The sequence below is a fragment of the Pseudochaenichthys georgianus genome, chromosome 8 (genome assembly GCF_902827115.2).
Source record: "Pseudochaenichthys georgianus chromosome 8, fPseGeo1.2, whole genome shotgun sequence".
NCBI classification, from domain to species: domain Eukaryota; kingdom Metazoa; phylum Chordata; class Actinopteri; order Perciformes; family Channichthyidae; genus Pseudochaenichthys; species Pseudochaenichthys georgianus.
In genome coordinates this window covers 31,614,460-31,638,641 of record NC_047510.2, presented here as the reverse complement: position 1 = coordinate 31,638,641, position 24,182 = coordinate 31,614,460, and the positions used below count along the sequence as shown (strand labels likewise).

Genomic DNA, 24,182 nt, shown 5'->3' with positions numbered 1-24,182 from the left:
TATGAGAGCTCTTGTGTGCGAGGCATGCTTCACATCTGGCAATGCTTCTTAAGAATAGCTCATTCAAAAGTGGTGTGTATTTTTTATAGGGCAGGGCAGCTTTAACCAACACCTCCAATCTCGTCTCATTGACTGGACTCCAGGTTGGCTGACTCCTGACTCCAATTAGCTCTTGAAGAAGTCTTTAGCCTAGGGGTTCACATACTTGTTCCACCCTGCACTGTGAATGTTTACATGGTGTGTTCAATACAAACATGAAAACATATACCGTACTTTTCGGACCATAAACCGCGACTTTTTCCCCCATTTTGTACAGCTAACGGCCACTAGGGAACCTCCTAAATCTATGGATGTTACAGGTACAATTAACCACCTTTAACCCTACGGGCTCTAGGACCGGTCCGCGCCCGCCACCTTTAAGCGGGCTCCAGCAGGAAAAGCTGGAGGCCGGAAAAGAGTGCACGCCGGAACATTCTCCACCGAGATGAGAGGATGCCAAACGCACATTCAACCACCAACCTGGCCGAGGCGGTAGTTGAACAGCCTCCTGTGAGGTGACGTCCAGGGAACGGACGCAGCAGGTTGTCCAGCAGCGGAAAAGCCTCATCTCCAACAAACACACGGGGAAGAAGGCCGAGCCGCTCTGCTGCTGGGATGACGGTGTCAGGCGGTAGCTGCAGACTGCCATCTCGGAGGCCCTCTCCAAAAGCGGAATTCCGCAGGCTCCCACCGTCGCTGCTCCTTCCAAAACCTCCGACATCCACTACCCTGAAGAGGTACTGGGCTTCCACTACCCTGAAGAGGTACTGGACGTCCACGACAGCCAGCAGTACCAAGGAGTGGGTGGACTTGTAGTTGAAGTAGAGGGACCCAGAATGTGCCGGAGCCTGGATCACCACATGCTTCCCATCTATGGCACCAACGCAATTTGGAAAGTTCCAGCGCTCCTGGAACCCAGCAGCGATGGCTCTCCAGTCCTCGGTCTGTGGTACCGGCATGGTCTCCTCGACCAGCGCGGTCCAGATGGCACCCGCAACCTCCTTCACGATGACAGCCACTGTTGTATGCCCGACCCGATAGCTGAATGCTATGGTCCTGTACGAGTCACCGGTTGCCAGGTACCTGAGAAAAAAGTAATATACATGATTTAAAAAAATATATATATGATACGCCACGCAGACACACACACACCAACATACCACAGACACACACACACACACACCAACATACCACAGACACACACACATCACAGACACACACACCAACATACCACAGACACACATCACAGACACACACACACACCAACATACCACAGACACACACACCAACATACCACAGACACACAATTACACCACAGACACACAATTACACCACAGACAGACACACACACTGCAGACACACACACAGACACACCAACATACCACAGACACACACACAAACATACCACAGACACACAATTACACCACAGGCAGACACACACACACACACACCGCAGACACACAAACATACCACAGACACATCACAGACACACAATTACACCACAGGCAGACACACACACCGCAGACACACACAAAATTACACCACAGGCGACACACACACACACACAATTACACCACAGACAGACACACACACACACCAAAATATCACAGACACACAATTACACCACACACACACACACACACACACACGCGCACACACACAGGGGAGCAATACTGCGTTTACCTAGCTATCTTAATTAATGTCATTCATCTGAACTAAATCACAGACTTCATTCATCCATTGCATGCATTCTCTCTCTTTATATACAGTCATATTAAAGAAGTAGAAATACACAAAACGTACCGTAGGCAGATGGCGAGTCGCAGATGTGCTGAAACAGTACACCATCCAGGCGGATCTCTTGGACAAGAACGTGGTATTCCCCCCGTTGCAGACGTTTTCTGAGTATGGGATGTACCCAACAGCGACGCACTATACGTGGCCTCCTGCGAGACATTGAATAAACCAACGCTACCGTTGCTACAAAACCGGCATCCATTTTGGCAATAGTAAAGAAGAGCCGGGCTTTTTTTTGCTTTGTATGCCGGGGGCGGGCGGGAGATTCCTGATTGGTTGTTGGTCGCCTTGGGCGCGAGAAAGCGCCAAGCCTCAGACACGCCCAGCTTCAAGCTTTTCTGACACCTGTAGTGTGTACGGGCCGTTACAGAGCCCCTCCTCCAACACACACCAACGCGCACATGACCAATGAGGGCACGAGATAAGTTTGTGACCCGATGGGAGGCTGACAGGCAGGTAGGCCATAGGATTGGTTGTACTTTTTATAGTATTACGGCTTCCACAGATGACATTTTTTTATGGATTTTTTGTCAAAGCACTTAAAGGTGGGGTAGGTAAGTTTCAGAAACCGGCTCGAGATACACTTTTTGTTATATTCCATGGAATGCTCTTAACATCCCGATAGCAATGAATATCTGAAGTGCTTTGACAAAAAATCCATTAAAAAATGTCATCTGTAGAAGCCGTAATACTGTAAAAAGTACAACCATGGCCTACCTGCCTGTCAGCCTTCCATCGGGGCACAAACTTATCTCGTGCCCTCATTGGTCATGTGCGCGTTCCTGTGTGTTGGAGGAGGGGCTCTATAAGGAAGTGGCAGATTTTCTCCGGTTGTGTATTTTCAAATTCTAGCGATCTCGAGCCGGTTTCTCAAACTTACGTACCCCACCTTTAAGATATTCATTGCTATCGGGATGTTAAGAGCATCCAATGGAATATAACAAAAAGTGTATTTCGAGCCGGTTTCTGAAACTTACCTACCCCACCTTTAAATAATTGTCCAATAAAAATTATTAAAAAATATAATGATTAGTAAAATAATTTAAATTCATATAATAAAAAAATGTTTTAAGGGGTAATAATTCAAATGAAATAACTAACATTATATTAGAGCTGATGAAGATGAAAGCTAAAGTAAACAATTCAGATAGTTGAATAAATCAATATCGTTACCAATGAACCATCGACAAACAGTCAAATGATCGTATGGCAATATTTAATAAAAACTAAGGAACTTAGAGGTCGAGACCTCTTTGTTTTTTAACAGAAACGGTGCATTCTGTCTCTTTCTCTTTGCCCCCCGGGGACGCATGCAGTGAGTCACCCTTTCCTTTGAGATGGAGGAACTGAAACGTCTGTTAGGCACTCTGCATCAGTTTCATTAATCCCCCCCTCGCAGCCCTCCTCTGTGTCTCACGGTTTTCACGGTTTTCTTCCTTTTAGTTTGTGTCTTAAACCATATACGATCAGGGAGACGGCAGCAGGTCTCCACATTGCTTCTTCAGCCATGGCCAAGAAGGACTGTCCTGCTGGCAAAAAGTGGGATAGGCTCGTGGACATGTGTATCGATCACAAGATGGAAACCAGACCTGGACAAACAACAGGTGAGTTTCACTGAAGAGAACTCAAATCGTCGAACTCAAATCTATCTTCCGAGCGGAGTTGTTTTGTTAGGTTTTGTCTCAAAACCTCTTTGAGTTAGTCGTGGTTTTGTCCTTAGTTTGACTTGACATCATCAAAGTCAAAGTCATTGTCAATCTTTCAGTTTGTGTGTACAGACAGAGAGATCGAAATACCGTTTCCCTCAATCCCGTATACAAAAAATACAGATATATATAAAAATATGTATACACCTATATATACACAATCAACAGACACATTTATACATATTCACACATTAAGACATAAATAAAAGCACAACAATCAATATATACAAAATAACAGTCACTTCAATATCTTTGGGAAATGTACATTAGTGCAGTATTGTTCTGGTTACTTTCTGATGTTTTCAATCAGGGCTCTGCAATGAGTGTTGCTAGATAACGCCTTAGATTATAACGTTATATGACATCAGTGTTGACCTTTTCTGGTTTTAAATGCTTCATTGGGAATGTGAATTTTGTTAAGGTAGTTATTAATGAACTATAAATAAATCACTGCTCCGAGTACTAGGATGGGTAAAAAGCAGAGAACACATTTCACGGTGTGTGCTGTGTGCATGGACATGTGTGACCAATAAAGAGGGCTTCATCCTCCAATTCTATTCTATCTAATTAACCTGTCCCTCTCAGAGCCTGCCCTGGCTGTGGGGGTGCAGCTGAGAGCCACGGCCCCCGCTGCCCGGGCCCCCCCACTGGTGCTGCTGGGTCCGGCCCTGTGGATCGTGGTGGTTCTGGCCACACTGGGCTCCATCCTGGCTGTCACTCTCTGGTTTATCATTTACAGACGCCAGACCAGGCACAGCGGCACCTCAGGTAAAGACAACTGTGGCATCGAGGATCAATATGATGTTCTTTAGTTTCAAGTTTCAGTTTCAAGGCTTTATTGTCATGTGTACATAGGTGGGTGGGTAGGTAGGTAGGTAGGTGGGTAGGTAGGTAGGTAGGTAGGTAGGTAGGTAGGTGGGTAGGTGGGTAGGTAGGTAGGTAGGTAGGTAGGTAGGTAGGTAGGTAGGTAGGTGGGTGGGTGGGTGGATGGATGGATAGATAGATAGATAGAAATCTGCTTACTCACTGTAGTGCCCTCATTATATGTCCCATTTGTGTCCACTTGACTGTCTCCTCCATGATTTCCTGTTTGTGTTTTTTTTTATCATGTTCTGTTGCCTATTAGCTTTTATTTTATTTATTTTTAATTTAGTTATTTTTTTTTTTTTTTTAAATGTACGGTGTCCTTGGGTGTCATGAAAGGCGCCTAAAAATAAAATGCATTATTATTATTATTATTATTATTATTATTATAGATAGCAGCCTTATTGTGCTTTTTGGGGTTCTCCCTTTCCTGTGTTATAAAGGTTTTTGTGCATATGAAAGATCTGCAAAGGCTGAAATACCAAAGTTCCCTCCAGAGTGAGTTTCTCTCCCACAAACCTTGCCTGAGTCACCTCCATTGGAGTCCCTTGTCTACTTGTGAGACATAATGACATCACTATGCAACACTCGCGCTTCTATTGGCTAGCGCTCCAACCCATTTTATGTGATAGGCTAAGAGGGGGTACATCTCTAAGCGGTTGACCAATCACAACAGAGCCGGCCAGCTAACCAATCAGAGCAGACTGGGCTCTGGTTTCAGACAGAGGGTGAAAAGAGGTGCTGCAGCACAGGCAGAATGAGAGACATAAAGAGCTTTTTGAACATTAAAGCATGGAGACATGTCCCAGTAGAGACACACCATGCCTGTAAGCACGGGGTCTGACATGCAGAGTGTGCAACTGAGAGTCGTGTGGAGGAAATGGGGTCGCAGAAGGAAAGGTGATGAAGTGTGACGCTCATTACAGTAGAAACTCCACAGTTTCTGTTCTCTTCTTCTCCGCGTCCCATGGGTCAGCTATTCTGGTTTCAACACACATCCTGAAAGAGAACCACAGAGAACCGCTAACAGCTTGCACTGCATCGTGTAACGGCTTTATCTTTAAGCGGGGCTTGGTGGACAGAAAGACATACATTTGTGTATCGATTAAGCAGATATTTGAAACCTGCTGAGCGTTTAGTTTGTGTAACATGCTGTTTAAAATGATTGGCTTTGAAATAACCCTAACGTCATGGGATCGCCCTGCAGAGGAAGGCCTCGATCATGCTGAAGTACTTGAGCGTTTCTCATTAATATGATAAATATGCCAACATGGCCGTAACCGTAAAGTATAATTGTCTGGAATGCGGCTCCGGCAGGCTTGACTCAGTTAAAGAAGAAAAAAGACTAGTGTCCTTTTATGAATAGCGTGGCTTTTTTTCTCATTCAATAAATTGTCAACAATAGACCTTTATCCACAGGACAACCAGGAATGTAAAACACTTGATAAGCATAGTGGAGGTATTCAGTTCTGCCATATAAGTTGTTGTGAAACACATGATTTTGTTTTGCACATGATGTGATGCAGGAGTCGTTTTGACTCGTTTTGAACTAGGGATGTAGTCTTCTGTAGATGTATGAACAAAGTGCATATTGCTGCACGCCTCTCACACTCTCACATTATAGATGCCTAAACAATAAGGTGATGCATAAAAGTGTGTGCAATTAGTAGAAACCAGACTGGGCTCTGGTTTCAGACAGAGGGTGAAAAGAGGTGCTGCAGCACAGGCAGTATGGGAACAACTTTTTGAACATTTAGAGCATGTAAACATGTAACCGTAGAGACATTTTAATATAAATATTACCTGTAAGATGAGCACAATATGTCCTCTTTAATTCCACCTGTATATCAGTGACCATGTAATATCCAGTGACACTCATCTCAGTGGTGTATTCTGTCGCAGAGGAAGCAGCACCACAACAGCCTCTTCAGAAAACAGAGCCACCCGCCGAGATCCACCTTCCGCCTCCAGAGATGTTTCAGAGAGCAGCTTGGACCCCTTCCCCCTGTCCTCACCAGCACCCGGGGGCCCGAACAGGCTACAGGTCGGAACAAGAGGGCTTCACTTTCTGCAGTGGCCCCTCAGAGCACGCCTGGCCAGAGGGGCCCAACATGCTGAGGGAGCACAGGGTCCCACTTCCTGCCACAGAGCTGGGTGGCACGGCGCTAGTGACAACTAAAACTGTGTAGGGCTGTGTGTGTGTGTGTGTGTGTGTGTGTGTGTGTGTGTGTGTGTGTGTGTGTGTGTGTGTGTGTGTGTGCGTGTGTGTGTGTGTGTGTGTGTGTGTGTGTGTGTGTGTGTGTGTGTGTGTGTGTGTGTGTGTGTGTGTGTGTGTGAAAAAATATACCTTGATTAGAGAACTGAGTGACAGCTATATAATGACATGTGGTTCTGGAAGAGCCTGGTTTTAACATTGTATGCATGAACGCAAATTACTTAATTGTATTTTAAGTAGCCCTAATGTTACATTACATTGCATTTAGCTGACGCTTTTATCCAAAGTGACTTACAATAAGTGCGTTCGACTAACAAAATACAAACTTGAAGAAAACAGAATCATAAAGTACATCAGGTTTCATAGAGCCAAACATTTCAAGTGCTACTCAGCTGGCTTTAGATAAGCCAGCCCTTTATTAGTATATACGTGCTCTGTTAGCAGTTCTTTGTTAATAGTTCTATCGCTCGAAGTGGAGTCGAAAGAGATGAGTTTTCAGTCTGCGCCGGAAGGTGTGTAAGCTATCTGCTGTCCTGATGTCAATGGGGAGCTCATTCCACCATCTTGGAGCCAGGATAGCAAACCCACGTGTTTTTGCTGATGGGAACTTGGGTCCCCCTCGCAGCGAGGGTGCAGCGAGTCGTTTGGCTGATGCAGAGCGGAGTGCACGTGCTGGGGTGTACGGTTTAACCATGTCCTGGATGTAGGAAGGGCCAGATCCATTCGCAGCATGGTACGGAAGTCTTGAAGTGGATTCTAGCAGTTACTGGAAGCCAGTGGAGGGAGCGGAGGAGCGGCGTGGTGTGGGAGAATGTAGGAAGGTTGAAGACGAGCCGCTGCATTCTGGATGAGCTGCAGAGGTCGGGTGGCACATGGACCAGCAGGTAGACCAGGAGGGCTGTGTGTGTTCTTGCTTTGTGTGTGTGTGTGTGTGTGTGTGTGTGTGTGTGTGTGTGTGTGTGTGTGTGTGTGTGTGTGTGTGTGTGTGTGTGTGTGTGTGTGTGTGTGTGTGTGTGTGTGTTACTCAATCAAAGAGATACACACTGGCATTGAGAAAGCCTTTAATATAAGCCTTGAATCTAGTACATTTAAGGGTTTTCTTAAGAGTTTAAAAAAACAACTTGATCAAAATCTTTTTGTTCTCCAGAAATTTGTTTCCCTCATTATTGTATCCAATTTGTGGATTTATCTTTCTTTTGCACCATGTTTTTATGGTTTTTTTATACTTTTTAGACTGCTTTTTATTTACTTCTCTGCCTCTGTGCAATACCATTTAAGACTGTTTACAGTTCCGTGTACTTTCTTGTAAAGTGTTTTAAATAGTAAACCAAAAAAAGTGCTCTGAATATCATGTCATATTTTATACATAATTTAATAAAACACAAACCAAAATCATTACAGAATATATATTTCTGATGTTCGAGATGTTTTGGTGTGAAAGATAAATATTCTCAGATGTCTGCTTTATTATAACGGATATAGTTTCACTGTCTTCGCAGCAGAAAGGAAAATGTACATGGTAAATCATTTCGTCCAACTTTCTCAATCAATGACATCTAAACATTAACGGACAGCTGTTCATAAAGTCAAGTCAAGAAGAATACATGCAATATCATTACATGGATTCCTTACCATACGTTTTTATAATAGTATATAATATAAAAGGAGAAGGCAATGGTTGTGTGATAGATATAACAAAACGGTATAAGCCCATTCTATTTTAAAAATATTTAATACACAAAATACACCCAAAACAGTTCCAGGTACAATTTATAGCCATTATTTCTGCTAATGTCAGACTTTGATGCTCCCAATGCACATAGCTACATTCATATTCTCTTACATTTGTGAAACTGTGTCTGACCCACATAAAAAAAGAGAAGGGTGGCTTATGTATAGCACTTCTTTCACCACGACTAAACATCTTTCATGATATACAACAATAATACAAGAGATTTCACTTTCTTTTAAACAAAAATAGACTAAATAACCAGGTATCTTACGACAGTATAGGCTTATATCATCAACATATAAGCGTCTACCATTCAACATGCCTGATTTTTTCACCGCTGCTTGACTGTCACTCAAAGAAACCCAGCAGTGCTCATTCAGACTTTTCTACAAAGCCCGTTTCTTGACCGTTTTTGTACGGAGAGCTCCTCTGCTCACAGGTAGGTGCTCGGGTTGTCGGTGACGGCCAGGTGGAAGTACTCTGGCAAGCCGTTCCCCTGCAGGCTGCCGTTGGTTTCCCTCCGTTTGATTTTGGTGGAGAGGGTCTTCCTGTTCTTGAAGCCCTCATTCCCAAGGCCACGGTTATCCAAACTGGACACGATCATCTCCGCCAGGTCCTGCTGCAGCCGCTGGAAGTTCTCCCTGATGCACAAAGTAAAGATTATTTTTTATTATAGATGCAAATGTATATAGACTTTCTGCACTACTTTTTATTTTGTATTTTATTATATATGTTGCATTGTTGGAGGAGCTCAGGTCAGAATCATTTCATTGCCATTTCTACACTGTAGCTTTGAGCATATGACGATAAAACCTTTGAGAAAATGAAAAGAAATAAGCAAATTGTCCAAAATCAAGTTTTTAAAGAATTTCTGCTTGACTACAGAAAGTCATACATTTGAGTCGGTAATAATCCCATTAATATGATTTTTGTATTTATTTAATATAATTATTTATATTGATAATAATCATTACAATATATTTATTATTATTTAATTATTATTAGTTAAAAAGTATTATTATCTTAAAGGTGGGGTAGGTAAATTTGAGAAACCGGCTCGAGATCGCTAGAATTTGAAAATACACAACCGGACAAAATCTGCCACTTCCTTATAGAGCCCCTCCCCCAACACACACGAACGCGCACATGACCAATGAGGGCACGAGATAAGTTTGTGCCCCGATGGAAGGCTGACAGGCAGGTAGGCCATCAAATACGTTTAGCCGGCCCGGCTAAACGGATTGGTTGTACTTTTTACAGTATTGAATTAAGATATTCATTGCTATCGGGATGTTAAGAGCATTCCATGGAATATAACAAAAAGTGTATCTCGAGAGACGGTTTCTCAAACTTACCTACCCCACCTTTAATCAACAATTTATATTCATGTGACCACCACCCCTAATTTATGACTTGTTTGTGTAGATTACTCTTTATTACAGTATCATTATTATCATGTATTTATTGAGCAGCTTTTATACAAGAGGTCAAAGTGTGCTACAGATTTTTATTTTCAAATGCAACACAATTAAGCCAGAGCAAACAGGCATGGAAATAAGACATTAATAAGACAATAGATGCTTAAATATGTGACATAAATAAAAACCACCACAACAATAATAAAACATTAGAGAATTAGTAAAAAGCATTTCGAAAATAATAATGATATTAATGATTAACCAAATTAAATATATGTGTGTTCAGCTCTAGTATTTGTAATTGGTTCTTCATTTGGGAAAATACCAGATTAATTGGGAAAACTGCACCCTTTGAATAAAAATGAATTGTTTGAATAAATGTTTGTATACCTGATACTTCTGTTGCAGTTCCATTAAGTCCCAACATTTAGACTAAACTCAGTGTTGTTATCTAGCTGTTTATATCAACAGTGAGCTGGAAGGAAATATCGGGCTTTGGGGGCAAAGTGTGTATCTTTCCGTATTAGTAGATAATTAAGTGTCAGCGTTTACATATAGATTAGACAGCATTTTACTCACGCTGTTGGCGGTGTTGGCAGGTTGTATTTCCCCCCGGTCACTCCTGTTAACCAGTAGGTCATCTCTTTGCCTTTACCCTGCAGGCCAGACACAGGAAATAAGAGTAGCACACAATATATGTACAGCTTACACTAGATACAAACAGCTGGATTCATTTAGAGCAGGGGTTCTCAAAGTTTTGATGAGTCAATTTAGGTACCCAATATTGGATTGAGGGCCGCCCAAGAAAAAACGGAACACAAAATAATTCCAAAACAAATCCTTTCTTTATTGTACTAACCAATTACCGCAACTCGCGAGATGCCTAGTTGCCATGGAACCAGTAGTCGAGCAAACTTTCCACAAGCTGTCATTCATAATTTAGGAATGACAACCCAGGGGGCGCAGTTTTACCATTCTTAAATTCCATTCTAACTCTTACTAGATACAACCATGGAGGATTAAAATATAACGCATGCATTTCAGCGTGTCACATTAACTATCGCGGGCCGCCAGAAACATTTCCGAGGGCCACCATTGGCCCGCGGGCCGCACTTTGAGAACCCCTGATTTAGAGTAAAAGCAAACCCTGCTAACCTTCAGGTACGTCTCGCCTCTTTGTTCATACTCAAAATTACAGTCTGTCCTCTGCAGGATGTTGATGGTGGACTGACTGGAATGGATTCTCAGAGCTGGAAAGAAGAAGAATCATGAGTCAAACGCTCAGATCTCTTACGGTCATAAACCAAGCAAAATGTGACTGTTAAAATGTGTGTGTGTAGGGGTTTGTCTTTATCACATTGTGGGGCTCGCATCTTGTTAGCACAGTCACAGTGTGGGGTCCTTCCACAATATCACGAAGAAAAGGGAGTGAGTGAGTGAGTGAGTGATGATTCTTACGCAGGCCTGTGGACTCCATGCGTGACGCAGTGTTAACTGTATCTCCAAAAAGACAGTAGCGAGGCATCTTGTTCCCCACCACTCCTGCTGCACACGGTCCTACACACAAAACACACAAACAAGCATCAGTATCAGTGGTAAAATGTAACCAAACTGTGACAGATGGTGTCGGATTTATCTTTGGCTAATCACTTATACTGTTCAACCACTAGATGTCAGTAAGTTTGCAAAATAAATGCAAATTGAAATATAAAGTTATGAGCTTACTTCTGGTTTGGACTTTAGTAAATAGTTGGCAGAGTACACGTGTGTTATTGCACATGCTGTTTTTATTACTCTAACATATACTATAACTGTTACTTTTGACACATAATCTATGATTTCTGAAAGATGTGTTAGATCTTTGTATGTAACTGCGCATTTACATTTATTTATTTTTTAAATATTTTATTTTGTTACAATAAAGCAAAGACATACACAATATACAGTAAGTGGGTACCCAAAACCTTTACATCGCGTACAAGAGGGGAAAAAAGCTGGGTATTACATTGACAATTCCAGTCGACAGCATCGTAGACATGAACAAAAAGGCCAAGGGTAACTTAAACCCACTTACATTTTTAAAAAGGTAAAGAAACATTGGGGGGAATGTGTGGGTGGAAATGAGAAATAGATAAATTACCTGAATGCACACCGATGCGGATCCACAGGGGGATGCCGGGCAGGTGCTGCAACTCAAATGTCCCGACAAATGCCAGCATGTCCAGGGCCATGTGGGCGATGTCCACTGCGTGCCGGTCCCCATTGCGTTTAGGCAAACCTGATGCAACCATGTATGCATCGCCTATTGTCTCAACCTGAGAGATAGAAAACAGATTTAAAAAGAAATAAACAAATAAAAAACAATGTATCCTTTAAATGTCTCCTATTATGCTGTTTTTAGGCATATAGTATGGGTCTCGGATATATAAAAACATGTCTATGATGTGTTTTGCTCAAAATACCAAACAGATCATGCATTTTAGAAATCCCTCATATCCCTCTGTTTCAGCCCTGTTAGAGAACTGCAGGTTTGGGGTCCTTAGCTTTAAAAAAAAAAATAATAATAAAGGAGGGGGAGCCTGCTCAGAATTCTACGAGGTTCTCAGCTAAATGCTGCCGTGATTAAATGCCATAGCATGTTCCAAACCACATCAACGTTTATTTCTGAAACAATATGGAGCTCAAATGCTTTTTCTCTCGCAGGGTGAGTTCCTTTTTTTATTTCCTGCTTTTCTACACATGCTCTCCAGTACAGGTTAGCTCTGAGTGTTAGCGATGCTAATATAAACACAGACCATATTACGTCCAAAACATGTCACGCATTGTTTCTGATAGCAACGTTTCTGATAGTGCCGTGGGTGTAAAGCCAGCCCACATTTCAGATATCACGTCATATCGGACGCAAATCTGTATCAGCTCCGTTGTACCCCCGTTTTTAGAGATTTGGGTACGGAGGAAAAAATAATGGGTTTTATTTTCTGACACTTTGTAAGTTCCCTGACACACCGGACTAAATCTTAGTTCAACCTTCTAAGATAAAAAAGCAATAAATACAACAGTAACATCCTGCCTGAGACCCTTTTGAGTTTGACTTTTACCACTGATTGGTAAATAGTACGTTAAAATGTATATAACCTTGTAGACATCATGGTGGTCCAGGATGCTGTCGAAGTTCTTGTAGATGTCGTTGAGCATGTCCACCACCTCCATGGGGGTGCTGTAGTGACACAATGTGGTGAATCCCACAATGTCGCTGAAGTAGACGGTCACCTCCTCGAACAGTTCAGGCTCCACTCGGCCCGTTTCCTTCAGTGAACGCACCACTGGGCTGAGGGGAGAACAGGGTACAATAATACAGTTCAGGCACTCTGGATATTATGAAGAAGAAAAATAACCTTTATTAATCACCTAAGGAACAGATCAGGTGAGTCCTTTTGGTTCATATTAATCTTATGGTAAGAATATTTTTGCTTACAGTTTTCCCTTATTTATTTAGAATTTGTTGTGTGCTTCATTTTGTTTCTTACCTGAGGTCGAGGCAGGGTGGGGATGGGGGGTGTAATGTTTAAAATAGAAAACTGAAAGTGAGCATTATGTTTCTGTCCCTTTCTTATTCTGTAATTGTATATTTTGCACTTTTAATGCTCAATCAAATATATATTAAAATAGTTCAGGAAATATGACAGACATTTTAATGCAAATCCAGCGTAAACATCAACTAAAATACTGGTTTTTTTCTGTATTAGCCCTTAAATATGTCATTTTTAAATAAAAGATAAGATATACTTTATTGATCTCAATTTGGGAAATGTTTGCGTTGCAGCAGCATAAAAATCTCAAAATAAAATTAAAGCAGCATTAAAAAGTAGAAAATATACAGTAGGTCGTGAAGATACAAAAAATATAAACTGACAATAAAACACTATTGAAGGGCTTTAGACACAATATAAAGCAGGATATTATGTTACGGTGTGTGAAGCAGGTAGGACCCAAATGCAGATTAACGTGAAAATTCCTTTATTTCAAGGCTATACTAACAAAGACAAAACAGAACTCTCACCGACGAACTAGTCATGACACAAGACGAACCGACAAGGACAGACAGAAAAACCAGAACTTAAATACACACAAGACTAATCACACAAACAAGACACAGGTGAGGAGGGAGGAGAAAACACAGGGGCCACAGGTGAACACAATTGGGTAAATTAGACACACCAGGGAAACTAACGACAGGGGACCACAGACAGATTTAAACAAGACAAAACGCAGACAGAAAACCAAAAACAGATCTAGACAAGACAAAACACCATAAAGACAGATCGTGACAGTACCCCCCCCTCAAGGGACGGATCCCAGACGTCCCAAAAAAACCCCACAAAAGTCCAAAACCTCAAGCAGGGTGGGTGGAGGGTGTCCGGAGGAGGGACGTATCACTAGGCCACCACGGTGGGTGGAGGGGGTCAGGAGGACGGGACTGAGCTGACCGCCCAGGAGCAGCAGAGGACCAGGAAGGGATCTCGGGCGGACGGCCCGGGGGCAAGGCAGAGTTCAAGGCAGAGTTCAAGGAGGGGTTCTCGGGCGGACGGCCCGGGGGCAAGGCAGAGTTCAAAAAGGGGTATTCGGGTGGACGGCCCGGGGGCAAGGCAGAGTTCAAAAAGGGGTATTCGGGCGGACGGCCCGGGGGCAAGGCAGAGTTCAAAAAGGGGTATTCGGGCGGACGGCCCGGGGGCAAGGCAGAGTTCAAAAAGGGGTTCTCGGGCGGACGGCCCGGGGGCAAGGCAGAGTTCGAGGAGGGGCGAAGACCACAGCTCTCAGGGGACCGGACAGTAACCAGAGCCGGTGGAACAGGTGTCGGCAAGATTCCCCACAGAAGAGGACAAGGAGTTGACAGGACCCCCGGCGAGACATGTGATGTCGAAGCCTCCAACGAAACAGGACATGGGGTTGGCAGGACCCCCGGTAGAAGAGTAGTCGGCGGGGCCTCCAACGGCACAGGACACAGGGTTGGCAGGACCCCCGGCAGGAGAGTAGACAGCGGGACCTCCAACAAGACAGGACACAGGGTTGGCAGGACCCGCGGCAGGAGAGTAGTCGGCGGGGCCTCCAACGGGACAGGACACAGGGTTGGCAGGACCCCCGGCAGGAGAGTAATCTGCGGGACCTCCAACGGCACATGGGTAGGGACTTGAGTGGGAACTCGAGAGAGGGCTTGAGAGGGAACTCGAGAGGAAACTTGAGAGTTGACTCGAGAGGTGACTTGAAAGGAATCTCGAGAGGGAACTTGAACGGATACTCGAGAGGTGAGTTGAGAGGGGACCCGATAGGGGACTCGAGAGAGGGCTTGAGAGGGAACTCGAGAGGAGACTAGAGAGGGAACTCGAGAGGTGACTTGAGAGGTGATTTGAGAGGAATTTCGAGAGGGAACTCGAGAGGAGACTCGAGAGAGAACTCGAGAGGTGACTCGAGAGAGAGCTCGAGAGTTCACTCGAGAGAGAAGTCGAGAGGGAACTCGAGAGGAGACTCGAGAGGGGACTTGAGAAGTGTCTTGAAAGGGGACTCGAGAGGGGACTTGAGAGGGAACTCGAGAGGTGACTCGAGAAGAGACTCGAGGGGACCTGAGAGGGAACTTGAGAGGAGACTCGAGAAGGGACTCGAAGGGGACCTGAGAAGGAACTTGAGAGGGGACTCGAGAGGGAACTCGAGAGGAGACTAGAGAGGAAACTTGAGAGGGGACTCGGGTAGGAACTTGGGAAGGGACTCGGGAAGGGACCAGAGAGGTGACTTGAGAAGTGTCTTGAAACGGGACTCAAGATGGGACTCGAGAGGAGCCTTGAGAGGGAACTTGAGAGGTGACTCGAGAGGTAACTCGAGAGATGACTTGAAAGGGGACTCGAGAGAGGACTCGAGAGGAGACTAGAGGGGAAACTTGAGAGGGGACTTGAGAGGTGACTTGTGTCGGTCGGTACGCCAACAGGACACGGGGAGCTGGCGTCGTCTCTCCTGGACAGGAGCAGGAACTGGGGCAGAAGCACGGGTTGACTTCAGGCGGAACCCACCAAGGCGTATGGTGCCAGGTTGGGAATTGGGAGACATGGAGTTAGCATGCCTGGGGCTAGCAGGCCGGGAATCACATGTTTCAAGGAAGTCCAAAATCCAGTCAGGTAAGAACTCCACAAAACATGGTTTCTCTGCTGCCAACCGGAGCGCCTCTACCAGAGCGGCCCTCTTCTGCCGAACACTGGACGCTCCCTTCCACCAATCGAAGCAGCAAGCCAGATAGAAGGTAACATGCTGTAATTCTACCTCCCATGGATCATCTGCTGGGTCCATTTGTGGGTCGGTTCGTAATGTTACGGTGTGTGAAGCAGGTAGGACCCAAATGCAGATTAACGTGAAAATTCCTTTATTTCAAGGCTATACTAACAAAGACAAAACAGAACACTCACCGACTAACTAGTCATGACACAAGACGAACCGACAAAGACAGACAGAAAAACCAGAACTTAAATACACACAAGACTAATCACATACACGAGACACAGGTGAGGAGGGAGGAGAAAACACAGGGACACCAGGTGAACACAATCGGGTAAATTAGTCACACCAGGGAAACTAACGACAGGGGACCACAGACAGATTTAAACAAGACAAAAGCCAGACGAGTGCAGGGAATGGAATATTAAATACAAAATAAATGTAACATGTGCAGTATGAGTGTAGCTTTAAAATGGCAATAGACAACCTTTCCTAAACGAAAGATGACATCCCTAACCAAACATCATCAGATTCGCTCCAAACCTACCCAGGAAGTAGCATAAAGTTGAGGCGATCCGCTCGGTCCCTCTCAGCTTTGTACAGAGACGTTCTCTCCTCCACCAGATTCTCCAGAGTCCTTGAATACATCTGCAGGCGGCGGATCAGATTGTCCATGTACGTCTCCGTGGCCTGGTTATGCAGGTTACTGTGGAACATCATAACATTACAGCCCTAGCCAGTGACGGGGGACATTGATATTATGCTTTATCCATCTCTTAATCAAAGTTACAGGCAGTATTGTGGCCATTCAGGCAGGTGCGGTTTTAGACCAATGTTACTGGTGGGGGGGGGGCCAGGCTGGGGCCAGTTATTTCATGAGAGGGGCACAATAAAAGCGGGTTAAAACGACAAAGACAGTATAAAGTAATTGTGTAAAATAAACATAGAATACGGTAATTGTTTTATGTTTTTATAAAGGCATATGTTATAGTACATTTAAGTTACAGTCCTTTGTTTCAGTAGTTTTTTTCATTTAGAGTATTTGTTTTAGTAACTTTAAGTGACAATTGAATTAAAAAACATTAACAGTATTTGCTTTTATATGAGGTAATGAACAGTTTAATCTCCACTGTACTTGCGTACCATGCTGCAAATGGATCTGGCCCTTCCTACATCCAGGACATGGTTAAACTGTACACCCCAGCGCGTGTTCTACACTCTGCATCAGCCAAACGACTCGCTGCACCCTCGCTGCGAGGGCGACCCAAGTTCCCATCAGCAAAAACACGTGAGTTTGCTATCCTGGCTCCAAAATGGTGGAATGAGCTCCCCATTGACATCAGGACAGCAGAAAGCCTGCACATCTTCCGGGGCAGACTGAAAACTCATCTCTTTCGACTCCACTTCGAGCAACAGAGCACTTATATACTAATAAAGGACTGGCTTATCTATAGCCAGTTGAGTAGCACTTGAAATACTTGGCTCTATGAAACCTGATGTACTTATATGATTCTGTTTTCTTCAAGGTTGTGTCTTCCTGGTCGAATGTACTTATTGTAAGTCGCTTTGGATAAAAGCGTCAGCTAAATGCAATGTAATGTAATGTACATCCGGGTCTCTGATTGGATTTAGTTCAAATATATCATAATATTGTAAACTTTTTTTGGAGGGGGGCCACAGGGGGGTCCCTGGTCAGTGCTACGGGGGCACTGGCCCCTGTTCCCCCCCCCCCCCCCTAGAACCGCCCCTGCATTCAGGCATGACAGGACGAGTGCCGATTTAAGAACTGAGGTTAAGATAAGATAGGACGTTTAGGAATGCTTTAAGACTGACAGTATCTTTGAAACTTAAGTCAAGATAGTTAAAGCAGATGGGATATTTGTAATGGGGCACCTGTGCACTTTCCCACCTGCAAACTCAGCAGATTGTGTTTATTGAAACTGTAGTTTCAGTTCACAGAATGCTTCAATAAATGAGTCGGGAACATTTTATTTATATTGCCCCAAAGCACACATATATATTTGGCCTTGAAATGTTTCAGTGAAATATCCCGAATGGATGAGATTTTGACCTACCTGAATATTTTACCCAGAGTTAACTCTATTCTCTTAAAATCTGGCCGTCGCTCGGGGTCTTCATCCCAGCAGTTTTTTATCAGCATGTACAGCTGTATCCGGACAAAGAGAAAAAAGGAGGGAGGGTTTGGTCTTCTTTATTCAATTATGATAAGTCCAAGCAGCTTCACTTTATAAACCGTCACCTGGACTGTTACTGTAAGAGCTTGTGCTTGGTGGCTCTCTTACCGCGCTCTCTCTTTCTGACACACCGTCAAAGATGAGGTCCGGTCTGAAGACGCTCATGACGCCGGGATGCTGCACTCTGTAGAGCTTCTCTAAAGGAATTTCATAACGATACAATAATCAATGGGAGTGGGGGTGATCACATTAATATCTCACTGTAAACTGTTTGTCAGTGTATCCATTTTTGTTTATGTTGTTGTCTATTGCAGTTTGATGGTGTACCAAACGATCTGGGCCTACCTGCGGGATCAGAGCAGTTCTGTGTGTAGAACGGGGGTCGCCTCATAACGATCTCATGAGCAATGATGGCATAACTGTAGACGTCGCCTTTTTGAGAGACTCCATCTTTACGAAGGTGCTCCGGGGACGTCCACACATCTAAGAAAGGAGAAAAGAGGTTGCTGACTTTATTTTATTTTAAAGGTCCCCGATTATACTGTTTTTCATCAATATATTATAGGTTTCAGATATATATACAAAACATGTCTCTGATCTGTTTGGTTCCAAACACCAAACAGATCATTGCAGCATTACCCATAATCCCCTCTGTTTCAGCCCTATTTCAAAAGTGCTGATTCTCTGTCTGTTACTTTAGATGAAAATAAGGAGCCACTCCCCACGCCCCTCTGAGAGAGATTTGGTTAAAAAGAACACCATAGCCGCGTTCACACCAAGTACTTTGCCGTACTTAGTGCCCCGGCACTTATTACCCCAGGGCACTTATTACCCCAGGGCAGTTATTACCCCAGGGCACTTAGTACAGATCGCGTTCACACCGGAATAAGTTTCCTGAGGGAATATTACGCAAATGAGTCACTGACGTCACTTCGTCTTCTTCTGCTTTGGGTTTACTGGCAGGCCGCAAACCACTTCACGGTGTATACTGCCACCCGAAGTCCCCGGCCGGAAGTCCCCGGAGCTGACTCCCAGCAGCAATTAACCCATATCTCACGCACTCATGCCACACTTGCCTTTCCTCATGCTAAGGAACAGCAAACCGAGCGGTCTACGAAATGAGACGGTCTTCTGGCTTAGTTCAGTAAAGTTGGAACGATATTGGGAGATTCTGATTTCACGGATCAATAACTCATGAACAAAACGTTATTCAGACACAAATGACGTCTCCTAAGTACCGTGGTAAGGTTGACAATGCGCGCCGTCCTCCGAGTTGGACATATTACATTGGTCTCTATTCGCAGCCGGAGAAGAAACGAGTGCTCAGGGACCGTCTGCAAAGTGCAACTCCGAAAAAAGAGAATACAATAATATTCAATCACTGTTATACAGCTTATTACTACCAAACACACCACACACATCAATATCTCCTGGTGGTCATACTACAGCAGAGTTTGGAAGAATATGCTTTTGAATAATTTTGGGGAATATTTATAATGTAACATCTTCAATAAATATGGCATCATCTTAAATAACTTTACTATTATACAGTATATTTCTATCAAACTCACTATTTGCATTGTTGTTGTTAGCATCTGGTTAGCTAGCTGCGCTAACGGATATTAGAAGCTGTTTCTAAAACAATGAGAGGGAGAGCTCTGTCCTGTCAGACTGAGAGAGTTAACTACAGCTCAGTGAGGTAAGGGACTCTGTTTAGATAGTTAACTTTAGTCTAGTTATCTCAGTGGGTCTCAAACGCTTTGGTCACCATTTATGAGAATAAATGAAAAACAGTTATGAAATACTATATGACAGTAAAACAAGAATACAGTTTAAAAGGGGAGTGATTTGTAAAATGTCCATAAAGAAAAAGAAAATCTGTTTATAGTTCTGTTTCATGGGGATGAGAGATGTATCCATACATTCATTTTGCTCTCAAAATGCACCAGGTTGATGCATTTAACTTCAATATTTAAAAAAAAAATCTTCCCGGGGCATGCTCCTCAGACAGGGGCGGACTGGGACTAAAAATCAGCCCGGGAAACTCGACCAGCCCAACTCGGTACCGCTAGTCAATAGTGAATTAATGGGAAACCCTAGTTTGTACATGTTCAATATATTTGTAACACTGTACACATGAACCTTTCTTTTTTCGGTTCACCAAAAACAAAATCTCACTCCAAGCTGATCTCAAATGTTGGCAGCCCTGACTGAAGCCTTCCGAGCAAATCGCCAGAACGCCGACACCTCCTCATCTCCACCGCTCCCATGTTTTATTTTGTGTTGCCATAATTTAGTCTCTCTGCATTTGTGCGCTGGGCGAATGCTAATGCTAATAATGCTAATGCGAGGATAATAAAATGGCGGCTCTACAAAACATTTCAGAGTTTTACAGGCCGTGGTTTGCAATTCGCCCAGCCAATTAGAACTGGGGCACTTTTTTCCCCCAGGAAAGTACCATCACTCAGCAGGCACTAAAAATGGGGGTATAAGTTCCCGGCTTGAAGTACTCTTTTTGGTGTGAACGCGACATAAGGGGTACTAACGGAACTAAACGCGAAAAGTACGGGGAAAAGTACTCCGGTGTGAACGCGGCTAATGGTGCTCTAGGAGGAGATTCAGTTGATAAGGTGGGGGGGGGTTACCTTTGTTGGTGATTGGCTAATGGTTACACAAGACAAGATCATTATGACATCATAAAGTGGCCAAAATCTGATCAGCTCGTTTTCAGACAGGTTTTTATATAAATGGATCAGGACAAAAAGTGAGCGAATCTTCTGTCTGTGTTTTGTCTTGTCTTTTTCTGTCTTTGGTTTCCTGTTTTATTTTGAGAAGTGTTCACCTCCTGTTTTGCCTGTTGGTCTCTGTCTGTTTTCCCTCCCTGATTACCCGATTGTGTTCACCTGGTGCCCCTGTGTTTTCTCCTCCCTCCTCACCTGTCTCTTGTTTGTTTGATTAGTCATGTGTGCATTTAGGTGCTGTGTTTTCTGTTAGTCTTTGTTAGTTCCTTGTTGTAGTTGGATGTTGTTCCCGGGGTGAGAGTTCTGTTTTGTCCAAGTTTGTTTCTTTTAAGCCTTGAAATAAAGGTGTTTTTTCTGAGAAATCTGCGTTTAGGTCCTGCCTGCTTCGCTCATCCCTGACAGAAGGAACTAACCAAATATGGGCCCAGCAGATTCTTTTGAGCAGGAATTATTGGATTTTTCCTTTTTTTTGGCTAACTGCTCTGATCGATGGAGGGGAGCGTCCAGGGTTCAGCAGCGAGAGGCAGCTCTGGCAGAGGCGCGCCAGATGGCTACGGAGAAGCCAGGCTTAGTGAAATTCTTACCTGGCTGGATTTTGGATTTCCTCTCGGTGTGTTATCCCCTGCCTGCTAGCCCCAGCCATGCTGGCTCCCTGCCTCCCAATTCCCATTATGACACCACACGCATCGGTGTGTTCCGTCTGGAGTCAACCCTTGCTTCGGCCCCAGCAGCCATGATTCCAGTCCCAGTTCTGGCCCCAGCAGCCATGGTTTCGACTTCAGCCCCTCGTCTCCGGCCGACGCCAGCTCCCTGTGTCCTGTCGGAATTCCAAGTCACCCCTCCAGTTCCCTCTCGAGTCATCTCTCAAATCTCCTCTCCAGTTCCCTCTCAAGTCTCCTCTTGAGTCCCCTCTCAAGTCCCCCCTCGAGTCCCCTCTCAAGTCACCCCTCGAGTCTCCTCTCAAGTTCCCTCTCGAGTCTCCTTTCAAGTCACCTCTCGAGTCTCCTCTCAAGTCCCCCCTCGAGTCCCCTCTCAAGTCACCTTTCGAGTTCCCTCTCGACTCCACTCTCAAGTAACCTCTCGAGTTCACTCCCAAGTCACATCTCTAGTCCCTTCTCAAGTCCCTCCTCTTGTCACCTCTCTAGTCCCTTCTCTAGTCCCTTCTAGAGTTCCCTCTCGAGTCCCCTCTCCAGTTCCCTCTCCAGATTCCTTCTCGAGTCCCTTGTCTAGTCCCTCCTCTAGTCCCTCCTTTAGTCCTTCCTTTAGTCCCTCCTCTAGTCCCTCCTCGAGTCCCCTCTCTAGTTCCCCCTTGGTCCCCCCTCTCGAGTCTCCTCTCGAGTCTCCTCTTCAGTCACGTCTCAAGTCCCTACCCAATGTCCTGGTCCGTTGGAGGTTCCGCTGGGGGTCCTGCCAACTCCATGTCCTGTCCCGTTGGAGGCCCCGCCGACTACTCCTCTGCCGGGGGTCTTGCCAACCCTATGTCCTGTGCCGTTGGAGGCCCCGCCGACTACTCCTCTGCCGGGGGTCCTGCCAATCCTATGTCCGTGCCGTTGGAGGTTCCGCTAGAGGTCCTGCCAACCCTATGTCCTGTGCCGTTGGAGGCCCCGCCGACTACTCCTCTGCCGGGGGTCCTGCCAATCCTATGTCCGTGCCGTTGGAGGTTCCGCTGGGGGTCCTGCCAACTCTATGTCCTGTCCCGTTGGGGGTCCCGCTGACTACTCTTCTGCCGGGGGTCCTGCCAACCCTATGTCCTGTGCCGTTGGAGGTCCCGCCGACTACTCTCCTGCCGGGGGTCCTGCCAACTCTGTGTCCTGTCCCGTTGGGGGTCCCGCCGACGACTCTTCTGCCAGGGGTCCTGCCAACCCTATGTCCTGTGCCGTTGGAGATTCCGTTGGAGTTCCTGCCAGCTCCATGTCCTGTCCCGTTGGGGGTCCCGCCAACTACTCTCCTGCCGGGGGTCCTGCCAACCCTGTGTCCTATCCCGTTGGGGATCCCGCCGACGACTCTTCTGCCGGGGGTCCTGTCAATCCCATGTCTTGTTCCGTTGGAGGTCCCGCCGTCACCTGTCTCGCCGGTGGTCCTGCCAACTCCTGGTCCCGAAGCCTGTCCCACCGGCTCCGGTTCCTGTCCGGCCGACACCAGGTCGTGCCCGGCCTCCAGAGCTGTCCCGTCAGCGCTTTTCTGCCCGGCCTCTGGAGCTGTCTGGTCTTCGCCCTCGAGCCCGGCCCCCTGAGAGCCGCGGTCTTCGCCCTCGGGCCCGGCCCCCTGACTCTTCCTTGGATTCTTCCTTGCCCCCGGGCCGTCCGTCCGAGTCCCCCACCTTGGACTCTGCCTTGCCCCCGGGCCGTCCGCCCGAGTCCCCCTTTTTGAACTCCTCCTTGCCCCCGGGCCGTCCGCCCGAGACCCCATCCTTGAACTCTGCCTTGCCTAGTTTTGTGGTGTATAAAAGACAGGGAAAAAGTGTATTTTGCATAATAGCTGACCTATATAGTCGACCTCAATGAGGATGAAACCGTTTTTCTCACCTCTTCCTGGACTCAGGATGGTGTGACAGCCAAAGTCAGTGATCTTCACCACCATGCGGTTGTCGACCACACATTTGGTGGACTTGAGGCGACCGTGGACCTCGATGTTACTGGAGTGGAGATATGACATGCCCTAAAGAAGATATAAAGCAAGTAGAAGAGAGAACGGACCAAGATGGTTACACAGAGTTGGCATGTCTTGTATCCAGTGATAGAATCAGTACTCAGAGCTCTTACTTAAGTGAAAGTAGTAATACTGAAGTATCTAAGTTCTTTTTTCAAAGTAAAAGACCTGCAATCAAAAATGTTACTTAAAGAGCCTGCGACAGCCTCCCAACAACTGTTGTGCAATGAAATATTGGGCTTCTAGTCATCTCGAACCGTCAGTTTAAAAAAGAAGGTGCGATACCGTTCCGATAAATATCAATAATTTCGAACATCGCGGGGAAATTCCTTTGGCTCATTTTGAAGTTTTGGGGGAAGCCGGAAGTGACGTCAATGCGGGAACGCTTCACTGTGCGGCGAGAGAGCCAAACACGGACAAAGTGTGTTGTCATGCGTAGAAATGGTGAATTACTGAGTTTAGGCACGTTAATAACGTTTTAATGAAGTTGACTACAGTATATTCATATTTGTCAGTGCTTTCAGGTCAATTCGGCGAACATAAACATAAATGATCGTGGTGAAGATGA

General features: G+C 45.2%; 2 protein-coding genes across 2 annotated transcripts in view; one reads left to right on the top strand and one right to left on the bottom strand.

Annotated features, from left to right (window-relative positions):
* Positions 1-3,238: 3,238 nt before the first annotated feature.
* Positions 3,239-8,016, top strand: LOC117451511 (tumor necrosis factor receptor superfamily member 13C-like). The gene is made up of 3 exons (XM_034089844.2): positions 3,239-3,440; positions 4,128-4,310; positions 6,309-8,016. Exons 1-3 carry the CDS (start codon positions 3,344-3,346, stop codon positions 6,593-6,595), a joined length of 567 nt encoding a protein of 188 aa, XP_033945735.1. The 5' UTR covers positions 3,239-3,343; the 3' UTR covers positions 6,596-8,016.
* A 418-nt stretch (positions 8,017-8,434) lies between these two features.
* gucy2ca (guanylate cyclase 2Ca) overlaps positions 8,435-24,182 on the bottom strand; it is a 30,403-nt gene continuing 14,655 nt past the window's right edge. The window contains exons 17-27 of the mRNA XM_034089724.1: positions 23,491-23,623; positions 18,570-18,707; positions 18,333-18,421; positions 18,105-18,196; positions 16,577-16,735; positions 12,907-13,099; positions 11,912-12,086; positions 11,230-11,328; positions 10,927-11,021; positions 10,351-10,427; positions 8,435-8,994 (exon numbers count right to left, since the gene is read on the bottom strand). Of these exons, the coding sequence (XP_033945615.1) occupies positions 8,787-8,994; positions 10,351-10,427; positions 10,927-11,021; positions 11,230-11,328; positions 11,912-12,086; positions 12,907-13,099; positions 16,577-16,735; positions 18,105-18,196; positions 18,333-18,421; positions 18,570-18,707; positions 23,491-23,623 (1,458 nt within the window). The 3' untranslated portion in view covers positions 8,435-8,786. The remainder of the gene's footprint in view (positions 8,995-10,350; positions 10,428-10,926; positions 11,022-11,229; positions 11,329-11,911; positions 12,087-12,906; positions 13,100-16,576; positions 16,736-18,104; positions 18,197-18,332; positions 18,422-18,569; positions 18,708-23,490; positions 23,624-24,182) is intronic.

Excerpts from the sequence above, each read along its gene's own strand:
- LOC117451511 (XM_034089844.2), top strand. The coding sequence starts at position 3,344 with ATGGCCAAGAAGGACTGTCCTGCTGGCAAAAAGTGGGATAGGCTCGTG. Across the intron at positions 3,441-4,127 it reads CAGACCTGGACAAACAACAG|AGCCTGCCCTGGCTGTGGGG; the intron begins GTGAGTTTCACT and ends TGTCCCTCTCAG. Across the intron at positions 4,311-6,308 it reads CAGGCACAGCGGCACCTCAG|AGGAAGCAGCACCACAACAG; the intron begins GTAAAGACAACT and ends ATTCTGTCGCAG.